This window comes from Elaeis guineensis, chromosome 4 (genome assembly GCF_000442705.2).
Source record: "Elaeis guineensis isolate ETL-2024a chromosome 4, EG11, whole genome shotgun sequence".
NCBI classification, from domain to species: domain Eukaryota; kingdom Viridiplantae; phylum Streptophyta; class Magnoliopsida; order Arecales; family Arecaceae; genus Elaeis; species Elaeis guineensis.
This window is the reverse complement of record NC_025996.2, coordinates 90,187,158-90,204,606: the sequence shown is the minus strand read 5'-3', so window position 1 is coordinate 90,204,606 and position 17,449 is coordinate 90,187,158. Positions and strand designations below refer to the sequence as shown.

Genomic DNA, 17,449 nt, shown 5'->3' with positions numbered 1-17,449 from the left:
ACCCACTCCATAGGATATAAGTACAATTTTGTTCCTGACCCAACCACAGGATATAAATGTGGTCACAGTTAAAGCATATTGAGTTAAATGTGATTTATTTCGGATCGGATTTATGATTATGTATATGAATATTTGAAAGATATTAGAATTATTGGACTTATGTTTTAAAAATGAATTGGTTATGCTTTTACATGGGTTCATGATAAATTGTATTTTAACTATTGTATCCTATATCATCATATAAATTATCTAGTTAAGGTATTCATTACTTACTGGACTGTCAAGCTTATTATCTATTTTTTTTAGATTCAGATATTTAGTTGCGGATGCGTGTACTGCTTTGGGAGTAGAATTAAAAGTGAGATTTAACAGTATCAATACAGTTGGATTTAGATTTATTATTATATCTTATAGGATTATTAATTGAGATTTATTTGACATAAGACTTTCAACTTTATTTATTAGCTGGATTTATTAATTAATTGAATTTCAGACTTTAGTTATTTAAATGATCTTCACTGTGATGCATTTGATATCGTATTAAAATGCCTTGCATGCTTACGGGGAGAGTTCTCCATATGTATGGAATAGTTGCCACGACCCCTAACTCACAATCTCGGATTGGGGCGTGACACCATTCCAAACAACAAATTGTATAGAAGGTTGTGCCAAAAATAAATAAACAGCAAAAAAATAGATGCAATTGTTTCAAGGATTACCAATGCAACAATTGGAAAAACAATGATCATTGTTTTAGAGGTCTACTATATTGGACAGATTTTTCTCACACATCTCATTAAGTTCTTTGAAAGCATTTCAAAAGATCCAAACATTTGTAATCTCAGCTCCTTTCTCAGAAATATGTAGTTACATGAATTCCTTTAACAGTTTGCTCCCCCCTTAAACAACACGTCTTGAGGTCCAAGTCTTTATGTTGACCCATCAGATGTGGCATGCATTTCATAATTCCTTTACAAAGCATTTCAAAAGATTCAAGTCTTTGTACTCCCAGCCCCTTTAGTAGAAATATCTAGTTATATGAATCCCTTCAAGGGTTTATCTCTTGTTTAACAAGTCTTCAGATCCAAGCCTTCATGTTGAACCATCACCGTTAAGTTGTGGACCAAAATTTATGGCTCAAGAGCTGGTCAGAAGTGGCTGAAGCTTTATTCTTTTAATGTAGAGTTCTTAAAGGTAGAACAGAAATGAGGACTAAAACAATGTCCAAAACAACTGAAATTTTTACTTTGAACATCTAACTCGTAATAAAATTTTATTGAAATATATACCATATTTCAATAAACAACAAAATAGCATTACTTCAGACTTTCAGTCAAAACAATAGAAGTTGAAGCAATCAAGCACATATGGTTTGGGCATGGGTTAACACACAGTTGATCCCTGTTTGTCCCAACCATCAAGCATCAGATTGGTGACTAACCAGGTCCTGGGATGGCTATGGGACACCGAGTCTACCTAAACCAAGTGTCTTGGTCTATATTGGTGGGATTGGCTAAGAACACGAGGAGGATGACATCAGTCACTACCGACAGTGCCAGATCTGGTCGGCTTGTACCGATCGACACTGATCTAGGACACATGAACTACAGATTTTGAGGTTCTTTGTTTTTTCTCACACACAAGCGATAGAAAGAGGAAAGAGGAGATAAAGGGGGCGAATGAGAGAGGAAGAGCCATAGATCTGGCAAAACTCTCTCCAATCTAGGCACTTCTAAGCCAAAATTCTCTTAATGTATCATCATCTCCTATCCATTGTTTCTTTTTTTTTGTTTATTTGACCAAAATAAAAAATAATAAGAGATCATGCCAAAATTTTTCCATTTGGCATGATATTTGATATGTTGTAGGATGGGCATTGACATACAACACAATTTTTCTAGATGCATATATTTATTTTCATGAAGTTAAACTATTTTTTGAATAAAAATAGTTATTAAAAATAAAAAATAATAATTTCAAGAAAAATTGCATCTTTGCCCTTTAAGTGCACAAATTCTATTACAATAATACTGAAGTGGATCAGTATTTGGCACAACCAGGAGTACCCAAACCTAGCCAAAAATTTGCATAAGCTTAAAGTAATGCAACCAAAATGCCTTTGCATATATAAAGTTAAAATATACAGTCTTGTGTGAGGTATATGCAAAAGCCTGCAACCAATTTTTGTTATCCAAATCCCTAAATTTTCTAAAACAATTTTAGAGTTAGAAACCATTTAAATTTGACTATGTTCACAATTTAGATTTATGTTTTGAAGTAGTCAGCTTGCATTTTGGTAGTTATTCAGATTAATCATATTAAATTACAATTATTATTTAAGTAATTAAATATACATGGAAAAGCATATTTTAAATAATTTTATAATTTCCAAAAAAAGGATGCAACTTTATATGAGCTTGAAGGTATGAACAAAGTGTGCGCAGTGGACGTGTCCCTCATTCATATCAAAATACAGTTTTTTAAAAGACAAAAGCTTTGACAAAGTAAAAATAATATTAAAATGATATAGAAATGATTTACAAAATATATACTTACATTCTTTTGATGACATGATGTCATGATCTATTGGTGGTGTTTCATTTAAATTTATTATATTTTTTGAATTCTTTTCAAGGCATTAGTGGCTGTTGAGTAATTAATTAAGATCTCACCATATTTAGTATGACCATATTTGGTTACAACCATATTTAGTATAGCCATATTTGGTTACAACCATATATTAAGATCTCATCATATTTAGTTTGTGTCCAAGTACATTGTATCTAGTATGTGTCCCAGTACATTGTATGTAGTAGCCTATAAAGGCCCTTTGAGAGGCTAAAAGAAATGACATAACAATTATCTTCCTTCTTTATAATTCTTTACATGGTATCAGAGCCAGGTTTGATGGATTTCTCCTCTCATCATTTGCTACATCGACTATAACCTCATCCATCCCATCTCTCTCTGCGGATCTCAAACCAGATAGTTACCGCATTACCACTAAGACTCAATGGTTTCGATAGCTACATGCGGTGGTCTCTCGCAGTCAAAAGATTCCTCACCGGCAAGCGCATGTTGAAGCATATTACTCACAATCCTCCTTCTACAGATCCGACTTATGACACATGGATCTGTGATGATGCCATCATCATGAACATGATGACTAACAGTATGAAAAAATCTGTTCGTTCCATCATGTGCCATCTACAAACTACTAAAGAGATCTGGGATACTCTCCAGACTCAGTATTCCTCCATCAACAACATGCAGCGGCTCTATGACATTTTCCAGGAGATCCACGAGGTAGAGCAGGGTGATGATATTCATGCCTTCATTGCCCGCTATACCCTCTTCCTTGAGGAATGGAAGATCTATCAGCCATACTCACCGGATGGCGCTATTCAGGAGTCTTGGCGACAGGCTGTTTTGGCTGTTCTTTGCCTTGGACGTGTGCACCCCTATCTGGAGGGTGTTCGATCTCATCTCTTGGCAACTCTTTCTAGCCCAACTCTATGTGATCTTGCCACTCATCTACCCCAGAGTGAAGGCACCTTCTCCTACATCAGCTGCAGATCTTACTCAGCCTGCACACTTGCATCTCATCGTAATCGTGGTTCAACATCATTTCACAGCCGTGGTGACCGTGGATCGATCCATCGGAGTCGTGGTAGTAGGCGTACTTCATCTCCTCAGAGTACTGGTTTGGCAGCAATACCAAGTACTGCACCTACTATCATGGCACTAACCATATCTATGAGACGTGCGGGAAACTTCTTCGTCGTGCTTCTTGTGTGCATCAAGATTCTATGGTGACTACACTAGATTCTGCATTTGCATCACAGGCTGGTTCTACATCTCATATCACTCTTACTGCTGACGAGTACACTGCCTTCCGCAAACTGCTTTCCAAGACTTCTGGTAATTCTATCAAAACAAGTATGGCATGTCTTGTTTCACCTCATCAATGGATCATAGATTCCGGGGCTTCTGAACATATGACACCTTTAGCTTTATCATCCTTTACACCACTTTTTGATTTTCATATGCGCATTGCTGATGGTTCACCTGTCTCCATTCAAGGGATAGGCACTATTGATCTCACCAACACAATTCACCTTAAATCTGTTCTTTAAATTCCTACCTTTCCGTCTAGTTTATTATCTATTAGGAAGCTTTGTGCTGATCTCAACTACTCTGTAACCTTCTTTCCTTCATATTGTGTTTTTCAAAATGTTATGACGAGGAAAGTGATTGGAGCAGATCATGAGCACCACGGTCTCTACATCTTGAATCAACCAGATTCTACATCAGCCAAGGTTTCCTGTACCGGTACCGGTGGCCGGATCGGCCGGCCGGCAGTACGATACGGCACGCCTCCGTTCCGTTCCGAACCGAGGCGAACCGACGAAGGAAACCGGGAAAGAAAAAGAGAGAAAGAGAGAGAAATAGAGAGAGACAGGGAGGAAGGAAGAAAAAGAAGGAAGAGGATCCGCCGGAGGGGCCGCCGGAGGCCCTCCAGCGGACAGCCGTGGCCGTCGGACGGCGGAACGGCCTCCCGCGGCTCCGCGCGGAGAACAGGGGCGATCCACCCTGTTTCTCGATTTTTTGTTTAAAAAGCTTTTTCAACATAAAGTCGGCAAGTGGTTTGCCGACTTAAGTGAAGTCGGCAAACCACTTGCCGACTTCGTTTTGAAAAAGCTTTTTAAAAAAAAATCTGAGAAACAGGGGCGATCCGCCCCTGTTCCCCGTGCGGAGCCGCGGGAGGCCGTTCCGTCGCCCGACGGCCACGACTGCCCACCGGAGGCCTCCGCGGATCCCCTTCCTTCTTTTTCTTCCTTCCTCCCTCTCTCTCTATTTCTCTCTCTTCTTCTCTTTTTCTTCCCGGCAACGGCATGTACCGTTTTGCATGTCGGAACCGTCTCGGTTCCCCGTCGGATGGTTGGCACGTCCCGTAGCGGGCGATTCGGCCCGGTATGGCAAACCCTAACATCAGCCTTTAGCACCTCCACTGAGTCTTCGCTCTGGCATCGCAGATTAGGTCATCCATCCATATCAGTCCTTAGGCAGTTGGTATCAAGTTCTAAGTTCCTTTCTGATTTTTCATGTGAATCATGTGAGTTAGGAAAACATCATCGAGTCTCCTATCTGGTCAGTTAATAAACATAGTGTCTTTTTGATTTAATTCATTCTGATGTATAGGGTCCCACAAAATTTTCTGGCATTAATAAATTTAAATATTTTGTCACCTTCATTGATGACTATTCTCGTATGACTTGGCTATTTTTGATGAAAAACATATCTGAATTATTTTCCATTTGTCAACAATTTTTCAAAGAGATTCAAACTCAATTCAAAACAACTCCCAAAATATTTCATTCTGACAATGCAAAAGAATATGTGAATCATGATTTCAAAAACTTCTTTGTTCAAAATGGGATTTTGCATCAAACTTCATGTGCCTATACACCCCAACAAAATGAAGTTGCTGAAAGGAAAAACAGACATTTATTAGACACTGCTCGCACTTTAATGTTTGAGATGAATGTTCCAAAATCTTACTGGAGTTTTGCAGTTCTCACTGCCTCCTACCTCATAAACTGCATGCCTAATAAAGTTATTGGAAATGTTTCCCCCTTTAGTTTGATTTTTCCTGATCGTGATCCATCTCCTTTTCCTGCACGAGTATGTGGTTGTAGTTGCTTTGATCAGTCTCTTTCATCAGGCAATGACAAACTAGATCCTCGTGCAATCAAATATGTCTTCCTTGGTTATTCATGTCTGTCCAAAGGATATTTTTGTTATTCCCCAGAAAATAAACACATGTTTACTTCTTCTGATGTCTCCTTTTTCGAAACTCAACTGTTCTTCCCAACCCATACATCTCCAAAAAAAGAACTTAGTGTATCATTGCTAATTGTTGATAGTTTTGACTTCCCCACTCCTATGCCAGTCCGGAGAAACCTATTCTGGTTTATACCAGAAGACATGAGACTGATGTACATCCACCTCCTCCAAGTGTTGGGACCGCTGATCCTCCACCTCCATCAGTTTCATCATCCGATAATATGTTGGATGACCTCCCAGTTGCTCTAAGAAAGGGTAAGCGCACATGTACTACTCATCCTATTGCTCAATTTGTCTCCACTACTCATCTCACCCCCCAGTTTCAGGCATTTACATCCTCCCTCGACTCTATTGCTCTCCCTTCTAGTGTTCAGAAAGCCCTACAGCACCCTAGTTGGACAGCTGCTATGAATGAGGAATTGCAGTCTCTTCGACAGAATGATACCTGAAGTTAGTCAGTCTACCACCTGGTTGTAAAGCAGTCGGCTGTCGATGGGCCTTCACTATAAAGCATAATCCAGATGGGACGGTTGAGCATATTAAGGCTCACCTTGTTGCTAAAGGGTTCACCCAGAAGTATAGCATCGACTATTTAGAGGCTTTCGTCTGTAGCTAAACTGACATCCGTTCGGCTTCTTATTTCTTTGGCATTTGCTAGTTCCTGGCCTCTTCATCAGTTAGACGTCAAGAATGCCTTCTTAAATGGCGAGTTAAAGGAGGTGGTTTATATGCAACAACCTCCTGGGCATGAGCGAAAGGGGGAGACTTTGGTCTACTAGCTCAAAAAGTCTATTTACGGGCTCAAACAATCTCCTCGGGCATGGTTTCAGAAGTTTGCTAAGGTTGTCTGCTCCTTTAGCTTCTCTCAAAGCAAAGCAGATCATTCTGTATTCACAAAGAAAGGACTGAAAGGGATCATCATTCTTCTTGTTTATGTTGACGATATAACTAGTAGTGATTCTCAAGATATAATTGCTATCAAGCAACACCTCTCACAAGCATTTCAGACAAAGATCTTGGACCTCTACGCTACTTCTTAGGGATTGAGGTAGCCTGTACCAAGAACGATATCTTCCTATCACAATGGAAGTATGTTCTTGAAATACTCTCGGGGGTGCTTGGTTTGTGACCGTAATCAGAATCGAAATGAAAATCGAAATGGCTTGGAATCGAAATCGGAATCAGAATGGCTAGATCCCTCGAAGCGCCTGGTTCGTGACTGGAATCGAAATCAGAATCGAAATTGAAATGAAAATTTGAATCCATAGGGGAGAATAGAGATTGAGTTCTATATAAATTGGGCCATTCCTATTCCACTCCGGAATTGGAATCAAAATGGGACTCCAAACCAAATGGTTGGAATGGGAGTCACCCTTTCCCATTCCGATTTCTGACCCCCATTTCTCCCAACCAAGCACCCCCTCAGAGACTAGATTATTGGAATGTCGACCCAGTGACTCCCATGGATCCGAATATCAAATTATCAGCCTACACTATCGATCCCCCCTTTTTAGATCCTAGCAGGTATAGGTGATGTGGGAAAACTCATCTACTTGTCAGTTACCAGACCTAACATCTCGTATGCTATGACTTGTGTCAGTCAGTTCATACAGACTCCTACCATTACTTATTGGGAAGCTGTTATTCATATTCTTCGCTATCTGAAGAAAGCACCTGGACAAGGTTTATTGTTCAAACCAGGGAAATCTTTAGTCTTGTAGGGCTACTCAGATACTAATTGGGCTGGTTCTGTTGATGATGGGCGTTCTACTAGTGGGTACCTAGTTTTCTTTACCAGTAATCTTATTTCTTGGAAGAGCAAGAAGCAGACCATAATTGCCCGTTCTAGTGCCGAAGAAGAGTATCGAGCTATTGGACACCTTGTTTCCGAGATTCTATGGTTGTGCTCCCTCCTACGAGATCTTGGCATCATTACATCATCTCCGGTTTCCCACTTTTGTGATAATCAAGCTGCAATGCATATTGGAAAAAATTCAGTGTTTCATGAGCGCACCAAACACATCGAGGTCGATTGTCACTTCGTTCGAGATGAGTGGGAGAAGTTGTTTCCTTTGCTTATGTACCATCATCTTCACAGTTAGCTGATATTCTCTCCAAAGCATTACCTCCAAAGTTATTCCACGCCTTCATGGACAAGCTTGGCTTCAACAACATCTATGCTCTAGCTTGAGAGGGAGTGTTAGAGTAATTAATTAAGATCTCACTATATTTAGTATAACCATATTTGGTTACAACCATATTTAGTATAGCCATTTTTGGTTATAGCCATATATTAAGATCTCATCATATTTAGTTTGTGTCCAAGTATATTGTATCTAGTATGTGTCCAAGTATATTGTATGTAGTAGCCTATAAAGACCCTTTGAGAGGCTAAAAGAAATGACATAACAATTCTCTTCCTTCTCTATAATTCTTTAAAGTGGTAATAATGGTTCCACACCATAAATCAAACCATTGGCTCCAAAATTTTTCTAACCTCAACACTAAATTCCGACGAACTCCAAATTACCTCTAAAACAGTCATTAAAACCAACAAACAATTGGAAACCAAAAATAAATAAATAAATAAATAACAGGGATCCCAGTGAATCACCAAGATGCCAATTCATTCCAAGTGTTAGGATGGCACCATCCATAGTAGTGTCCCAACTTGGCCTAGACAAATATGGTCATCGAACTAGCATATAAAAACTTGGTTTTGGGTATTGGTTTTGTTGTATACTGCAGAAAACAAGTCGGAAGTAACTGAAGCTCATCATTTTTTTATTCGGAAAAGTCATGAAGGTATAATGAGACAACAAGTGCAGCAATGCCTAAAATAATTTAATACTATCATAATGGTCTAGAACTAAAAGTATCAAGGTTTTAAATTCTATGGGATGGGGCTGTCCCGATTTTCCCATGAACAAGACGTGTCGCCGTCCCGCCCCGTCCCGACACTTGGAACAGAGGATGTTCCAAGGCATCCCAATCAGGATACTGGGATGCTAGCGGGACGGCCTGTCCCAACACATGGGATGGTACCCCGTCTCGATGTCCCACGGGACGTCCCGCTAGAACCTGAATCCCTGACAAGTATCCCAAAGTGTCAAACTGGCATCAGTTCATTCAAAATGATCAAAACAAGACTTAAACAGGAATTTGGATATAGTCAAATGCTTTAACAGTATAGCTTTTAAGCCCTAAAAGCACAATCCATATTGCATACCTTTCTATTTAATTATCCTACTTCTTCCACCACCCTCTACCTCATCACAGAGCTGCTCATAAGTTCAACCCAGTGAGACAGCTAGCTACAAAAACCATAGTGCTGTCTTGACCTAAGACACAACAACAGTATGGCTTCTAAACCCCAGTAGCACAATTCATAACTTTCAAATTTGATCATCCTATTTCTCCCACTACCTCTCTATCTTAGCATCAAACTGCTGTTCGTAAGTTGGACTCCATGAATTATAGCTAATGAGCAGATAGCATAGTACTCACCAATGACATACCACATTAGTTCAAGATCCTACCAAATTGATCTACAACTCAATAGTTTAATTTCATGGTGATTCAGCCATCACCCTGATGTTATCCTGGCAATATTGATATGCTTATGTTAAAAAAGAACTCCATAAAGGCAGATGTGCGACAGATCAAATCTAAACGATGTTATAAAACCATTCCATTGATAACCACTAATTGCACTGAATGCTACTTATGCAACACATGATCCAGAAAAGAAGCACAAAACGATTCCCAAGCATTTTTTGGACAAGATTCAAATCCATTCTTTCAACAAGACTAGCCGGTTTGGACTTTCAACATCCGCTGGTGGTATCAATTACTTAAAATATTCATGATATGAAACTTTTATGAGACAAGTGTCAGTTACAACCAGGTATTGCAGAAGTGATCGATGATGAACTATGCTATATATCCTCAGCATTTTCTACAGAATACTTTGTAGGCACAGGTGTGGTGCTCCCAAGCCTTGGGAGGCTAAGAGTTGAGCCATGGAGTTGGCTCAATGACTCTAGGACCGGTTTGGGTCCTAGGGCTAGGACTGGTTTGGTTCTAAGATGGAGGTTTGGCCCTCCACGGATCTTGAAATCCAAGGATTTGGGTCTTAAGGGGGCTAATTCATGTATGGGCCGGGTTTGGGACCATGGGGTGAGATTGGGTCAAGTCATGGGTGTACATGGACTTGGATGAGCGCAATCTCATGTAGGTTAGCTAGGGGAGTTTTTGACTAGGGTTTGTTAGGGTTCATGTTATGTTAGGAAACATGGAAATCCTAGGGTATATAAACCCATGTATTGTAACCTAATTGAAGAGACGGAATCAATAGAGATTTTCTTCCTGAACTCTCTCTCTCTCCTCTCTAGTATAGCCGCCCCCTCTCAAGAGAATCTAGAGGAAGGGGGGCGCCTCCCTCAAGCCCTAGACGCCCAGGTTTGGAAGAGGGAGGCGCCCCATGTAGTGGGTGCCATCAAGCCTTGCTGCCCAAAGTCCTTTGATGCCTTCTTTCTCCACACCTAGGAGGTGGTGTGGAGGAGTTCTTGCTGCTGGTTGCCATGGGGATTAGATCTCCAGGCATGGGTTTTGTGGCCGACTTCTTGGAGTTTATTTCCAAGGGCCACAAAATGCTGCAGTTTTCAGTTCTTGATGTTTCCATTGGTTTTCCGCACCAAGACTCTTCAAGAAGGAGATTGTTACGGATCTCCACATCCCCACGTAGGTGAGAAGATCCTCAACAAATGGTATCAGAGCCAGGTTGAGCGTGGAAAGGAAGGAGAAGCTATCTGCAAGGAAGAAGGAAAGCCGCCCCAGAAATCTGCTGCACAAGAATCTGAACGCCTCTTCTTGTAGCTAGTTCCTCACGCCTAAGCTTCGAAAATTTTAGGCATTAAAACAGTAGATTCCTAGGTTGATCATGCTTCTACTGTTTTGATTTCGATCCAATCTAATCCCAGGTGGATTAGGAGGAGGCATTAAGAGGCTACGGCATAGAAATCTGCTGATTTTTAGCAATCAAGGAGTCCTAGTTCCAATAGGAATCCTTGTTCTCTCCTTCTTTGGATGAATTTTCTTGGTGTTTTCAGGTTTTAAAGGCTTGGTGAGGACCTCTACACATGGTAGAAGTCAAGGAGAAGCCAAGAAAGGGTGTGGATGTGAAGGAAGAGTCCGTAGAGTGCAAGGTGCAGCACAAGGCAGCGTCAGATAGTCGCAAAGATCTCAGTTTATTTCTTCTGGAATTTTTTCTTCTTGCTAGTTCCAGGTTTTCAAAACCTGATAAGGGCCTCTACAAGGGGTAGGAGTTAAGAAGTAAAGCCCCATAATATCAGCTGGTGTTGGGGAGGAAGAACGAGATCCGTCAAGGAAAAACAAATCAGCACACCCTATTTCAAGGTATATGCTTCTCCAAACTGTTTTGCCTTTTATTGTGATTGTGGTTTGGCCAACCATGAGAAGCAGGATGAAGGTGCAGTTTGAGAAGGTTGATGAGAAGAGGAGCTTCTCGGTGTAGAAGGTTAAGGTGAAGGATTTGTTGGTCCAACTTAAGTTGGATCTAGTCTTGGAGAAAAGGCTGGAGGATATGATGGATCGCAGTAGAGTTCTTTGGAAAAGAGGTGCAAGAGAGAAAGGAAAGGGGCTAATTCCCTGGGTACCATTGCTGGTTCAAAGGTGGAGGACAACCTCTTGATGGTTTCGGAAGGTTCCACATGTGTGGAAGGGCCGAAACAGCAACAGTAGCGGTAGAGGTACATCAGGACAGCATTGCGTAGCTGACCTCGATTTCCAGTTTTGTCTTCTACAGGTGCATCAAATGGGCTTCATATTCAGGTGGAGGACCGACCAGAGGGCTCCACATGTGGAGAGAGGTTGGTCGGGGCCAGGTGGGGGGCAGACAGTAGGTAGGGTACATCAGGACAGCATTGCGTAGCTGACCTCGATTTCCAGTTTTGTCTTCTACAGGTGCATCAAATGGGCTTCATATTCAGGTGGAGGACCGACCAGAGGTGCCTCCACATGTGGAGAGAGGTTTGGCACACGTTCAGAGCCGAGGGATGCAAGGGAAGGAGGAAAAATTCTGCACCAGCAGCAGTATCACACTGCACAGGTCGATGCGGGATGTGTGACAGCCGGAAAGAAATGGCTCTGAGGATACGGTATCATACGCAGTGGTGGCAGCGAAAGGGGACCTGGATACCTATGAGGGGGCTAAGACAAGCTCAAGAGACGATAGGTGGGTTCAGAGCATGCCAGGAGATCTGCAGTTTCTCCAAACGAATCTGAAGTAGTGATTGATGTAGCTGTCCAGCAGAAGGGAGCCTACAGAAAGAAAATTGGTGCATAAAAGCAAGAAAGGACCTTCAGCCCAAGGGAAGGCAGACATCTTGGTAGCCTCCAAGGGAGCTCCAAGGGTGAAGGTGTTTGGCATTGGAGATAGATTTGCACAGGATGCTGTCAGGGTGCACAGCGACAGCAAGATTGATGCAGATGCACCACGCAGGGTCTGCCAAGTCTTTGGAGCACCAAGGTGGAGATTTTAGGCATAGATGTGGTGCTCCTAAGCCTTGGAAGGCCAGAAGTTGAGCCATAGAGTTGGTTCAATGAGTCTAGGACCGGTTTGGGTCCTAGGGCTAGGACTGGTTTGATTCTAGGGTGGAGGTTTGGCCCTCCACAGATCTTGAGATCCAGGTATTTGGGTCTTAAGGGGGCTAATTAATGTATGGGCCGGGTTTGGATCCATGGGGGTGAAATTGGGTAAAGTCATGGGTGTACATGGACTTGGGTGAGCGTAATCTCATATAGGTTAGCTAAGGGAGTTTTTGAGGTAGGGTTTATTAGGGTTCATGTTATGTTAGGAAACATGAGGAAACCCTAGGGTATATAAACCTATGTATTGTAACCTAATTGAAGAGATGGAATCAATAGAGCTTTTCTTCCTAAACTCTCTCTCTCTTCTCTCTAGTGTAGCCACCCCCTCTCAAGAGAATCTAAAGGAAGGGGGGCACCTCCCTCGAGCTCTAGACGCCCTAAGGTTTGGAAGAGGGAGGCGCCCCACGTAGTGGGCGCCATCAAGCCTTGCTGCCCAAAGTCCTTTGATGCCCTCTTTCTCCATGCCTAGCAAGGTGGTGTGGAGGGGTTCTTGCTACTGGTTGCCATGGGAATCAGATCTCCAGGCACGGGTTTTATGGCCGACTTTTTAGAGTTTGTTTCCAAGAGCCACAAAGTGCTGTAGTTTTCAGTTCTTGGCATTTCCATTGGTTTTCCATACCAAAACTATTCAAGAAGGAGATTGTTACTAGTCTCCACATCCCCACACAGGTGAGAAGATCCTCAACATACTTGAAGGACAGCTATCTCAGCACAAATAGAGCAAGGAGAAAGAAAAAGAGCGACAAGAGAGAGAGGAGAAAGATTTAACAGAAAAGAGAGGAAAAAAAATACTCTTGTACTCCATGCCCCACAGTAAAGGCAGAACAATCACACCAAAAGAATTCCTGCATTATGTATATACGTGTATCTACATGTCCAATTTAATATTACAAACAATTCCCTGATATTGGAACATCAAGAAATTAACCATATACGATTTTCAAAAATTTGCATACAAGACAATTCTCAAGTAGATTATTGCTCCTGAAATATAATATGTGCCTTTTTAACTCATAAAAACATATATTGTGATAATCATGTCTTAGCATTCAATTAAATAGTAGAAAAAATATTCCTCCTGATTTAATCATTCATGACAATATCATAATAGTTTTAATAAATTGATTTAATGCAAATAATCCATGAATTGGACCTTGAACTCTCCTAACACCATGGTTTTCGGACCGTTCTGAACCGTATCGATGGAGAACCGAAACAGTTCCGGTGGAGAAAACGGCACATGCTGGTGCCGAGGAAGAAAGAGAAGGAAACAAAGGCAGAAAGAGAGGAGAGGGAGAGAGAGGAGGATGCCACCGAAAGCCGGCGATGGCCATCTGCGGCTGTCGGAGAGTGACGGAAACCGCCACGGTTCGGTTTGCCCGATGGGGCTACCGCAACGAGCGAGAAAGAGAGAGAGGGGGGAGACCATCGGAGATGGAGGGACGAGATGGCGAAGAGGCTGCCGGAGGTCTCTAGGTGGTTGCCGTGGCCATCGAGTAGTGGAAGCGGCGCAAGAGGCGTCGCAGCCGTGGAACAGGAGCTGTCGCCCCTGTTCACGCATCAGTCTTTTTTAAAAACGGAGATGAATAATGAAGCCGGCAAATTCACACGTCGATCTTTTTTAAAAACAGAGATGAATAATGAAGCCGGCAAATTATTTGCCGACTTCACTGTTTAAGAGCTTTTTTTAAAAAAATTAAAATCAGTGAAGTCGGCAATCGGATTGCTGGCTTCATTTTTTTGCACTTCTTTTAATAAAAGCAAAAACAATGAAACCGGCAAACCAAAATTGATAAATGATTTACCGACTTCACTTAAGTTTCAATTTTTTAAAAAAATCATGAAACAGGGCGACGCCTCTGTTTCATGCCCGCGGCACCATGCGAGTGGACTGCGCCATCCGACGGCCACGGCAGCCCGCTGGAGGCCGCCCGGCAGCCCCTCTGACTCCTTCCCCTCCCTTCTTTTCTTTCTTCCTCCCGCTCTCTCTATTCCTCTCTTTTCTTCTCCCAGTTCGCTTTCTTTGCCTTTGTCGGTTCGTGCCAGTCGATGTGATACGGAGCCATATCGTACCGTGCCACTAGCTAGCCGGAACGGCCACCGGCACAGCAAATCTTGCCTAACACAATCTAGATCAAGGCTTGCCATACCGGGCATACCATATCAGTGCACCATCTCGTACCAGACCGACACTTGGTATATCTCACTATCTCATACTGTACCATATTGAGCACCTTATATGTACTTCATGGTAATCATGAAGACCCAATGGACCACCTAAAATGTAATCTCTTATCTTGGACAATGCATGCCAACCACCAGAGTGTCAATCACTAAAGCAAGTATACCTAAATTTCTCAGTTCTAGATTCTTGCCATCATCAAATAAACACTGCCAAGTCAAGATGTTGGTTTCATCTTTAAAATAAATGTGGTCATTGAAAATTCTCCACTTCAATGACTGAGAACAGTCACAACATCATATGGTCACAACACAATTTGCAACCATCTACAAGGATCACGCACAATAACGTAGTTACAGAATTTCGGTCACAAGAAACCAGACTCCCACTTCTTAAATATTATTTCATAGCAACTGCCTTAGTTCCCTGAACCATATTATATCATATGCCAATACAGAATATATAAACCCACAGTATGGACTAAAAAATAAATCTGCCTGTGTATGTCATGTGAATGCATCTCGCTGGTACTATTTGTGGCTAGAAATCTAAAAGTATATACACTAACATGCATGCATGCACAAACACAGAGGGGGGGAGGAGAGAGAGAGAGTGGGGGAAGAGAGAGAGAGATGTCCTGGAAACAAAAATATGGGAAGTCTACTTGGACCGGTAAACCTAAAAAAAATACTGAAAAGCAAGACAGAAAATTACACAATAGGTGGAAGTCAAAAATTCAGTATATGAAAAATTAAAAAAAAAAAGAGGAAAATAAGAAAGTAGTATATGTCTATAGATAATGACACAGTCTTACCTTGTCCTAGCTTAAGTATAGCTGCAGTTATAAAGATGCTCAAAACTTTCTTGAGTACTTCAGAATCAAAAATAGCACTTGGTGAGCCACCATTCCAAGCAAGAATTATCATGACCTGATAAATTAGATCAACTAAATTATTTAGAAAAACAAAAAAATCACGTTCTCAGCGAGCAATTCCATGTAGTGAAAGATGTAAACAATATAAAGAAAATGAATAACCTGCAATGATAAGATAAAGAAGCTCCACATTCTATCAAAACTTCGAAAAATATGCCAAAATGAACGAATCTCAACGAAATTGACTTTCCCAATCCATTGATCCCCTTTGATTGGCTTGTTCTCCTGCACAAAAATTTCACACATTCATTATATTTTTCGAAATAACTAAAAGGAAGCAAATTCGAAGGGGACAATTGCTTGGTGCAGTGGTAAAAGGCTTTGACTGACAAGCGTAATGGTGTGGGTTCGAGTCTAGGTTTGTCATAGGGTCAAGACAGTGAACCTTGGCTCAAGGCCTAGGGCAGCCACTTTGTACCAAAGAAAAATGCCAAAGATTAAGTCTGTTCCTATTCCATCCCTCCTAGGTCCCTGGATTACGGGACCATGGCTGAGTAATGGCTCTTTTAACTAAACAACAAGCAAATTTGAAATGGGAGTATATTTTTGCAGAATTTTATATTATGATACCTTGTAAAATTGGAAATCTTGATTCCATCATATGGAATAGGAAACAATGTAAGAACCCAAGAAAAAAGGATAACACAACACTAATATTGAGAATGGTTATCTAACCCAATTGTCTTCCTAAATGCAAATGATGAGATATCCTGAGAGATTTGTTCTCTTTTATTTGTGTGTTTATGTACATTCAATATAAAGACCACAGTAATGCAATAAGCAAATTATTTTCAACAATGGTAGATTACCAAAAATATACCAGTTAGCAAGCAGAATTGGAACATGCAATGGTTAATAATAATCACACAAATCTTTTAGAGGTCTGATTCAGTTAAGTATGCATGGAATAAGGTTAAGTTTAGGGGGTCTGATCTATCATACATCACCCATCCAACCCCTTACAATTTTACTAATTTGTGAGTTAGAAAGCAAAATTTTTGGTTCTCTACACTAGGTAGGGCCTGAGACGTTAGTTTCAAGTGGAAATTCAAATTTATGAGAGAAATTTTCTTAAAGACCGAACAGATTGCGTCATTGGGTAAAAAAGAAACACCAAGAGACTCTGAGAAATATTGTCTCAAAAATTGTTCTGAAGGACAGCAAAGCACAAGTATATGTAATTGAAAATAAAAGTTAATAAAAAGTTTTCCAACAGTATTCAAGTTTCTGTCAATGACTACTTGATAAGATTCCACCACAATAAAGAAGCATATTTACTCTTTTGTCAGGATTACTGAACAGAATTAGCAAAAAGCTGGTATCCTTGTAGTACCAGTCACAAGAAGAGGAAATAGTTATTCATAGTAAACATTAAAATGGAAGGAATAACTACTGGTAAGTATGGGGAGAATGCAGGTAGGCATCTTCAAATGCCTATACGAATGATCTATACTGAAAAACAAGGAGAAAGCAGTTATATGATGTACAGATATCACATGTATATAAAATTATTTAAAAATTTCCAAAATATGGAAAGCAGTGTTTTTCCTTCTTAATTTATTAAGTTAAGAGAAGGACCAGACATAGAAAATTGACAATGAGATATCCATACTAGGGCTGATTTGAAGAGGCCATAGAAAATATATTGCCAATAGGAAGAATAATCAAAACAATTTGAATACATCTGCTTTTGCCTCATCTATTGTTTCCACCTCAATGTAATTAGGCACAAATTACTATACATTGTAAACAAGGACATAAAATTAGGTTAGAGAAAAAGCAAATAGAGTTCCAAATGGCAAGGTACTTCTAAT

The 17,449-nt window shown here is 40.8% G+C and overlaps 1 protein-coding gene across 1 annotated transcript in view; it reads right to left on the bottom strand.

Annotated features, from left to right (window-relative positions):
• The window catches only part of LOC105034926 (callose synthase 3), a 162,375-nt gene that overhangs the window by 116,351 nt on the left and 28,575 nt on the right, over window positions 1-17,449 (bottom strand). The window contains 2 exon segments of the mRNA XM_010910260.4: window positions 15,516-15,630; window positions 15,738-15,860. Coding sequence (XP_010908562.2) covers window positions 15,516-15,630; window positions 15,738-15,860 — 238 coding nt within the window.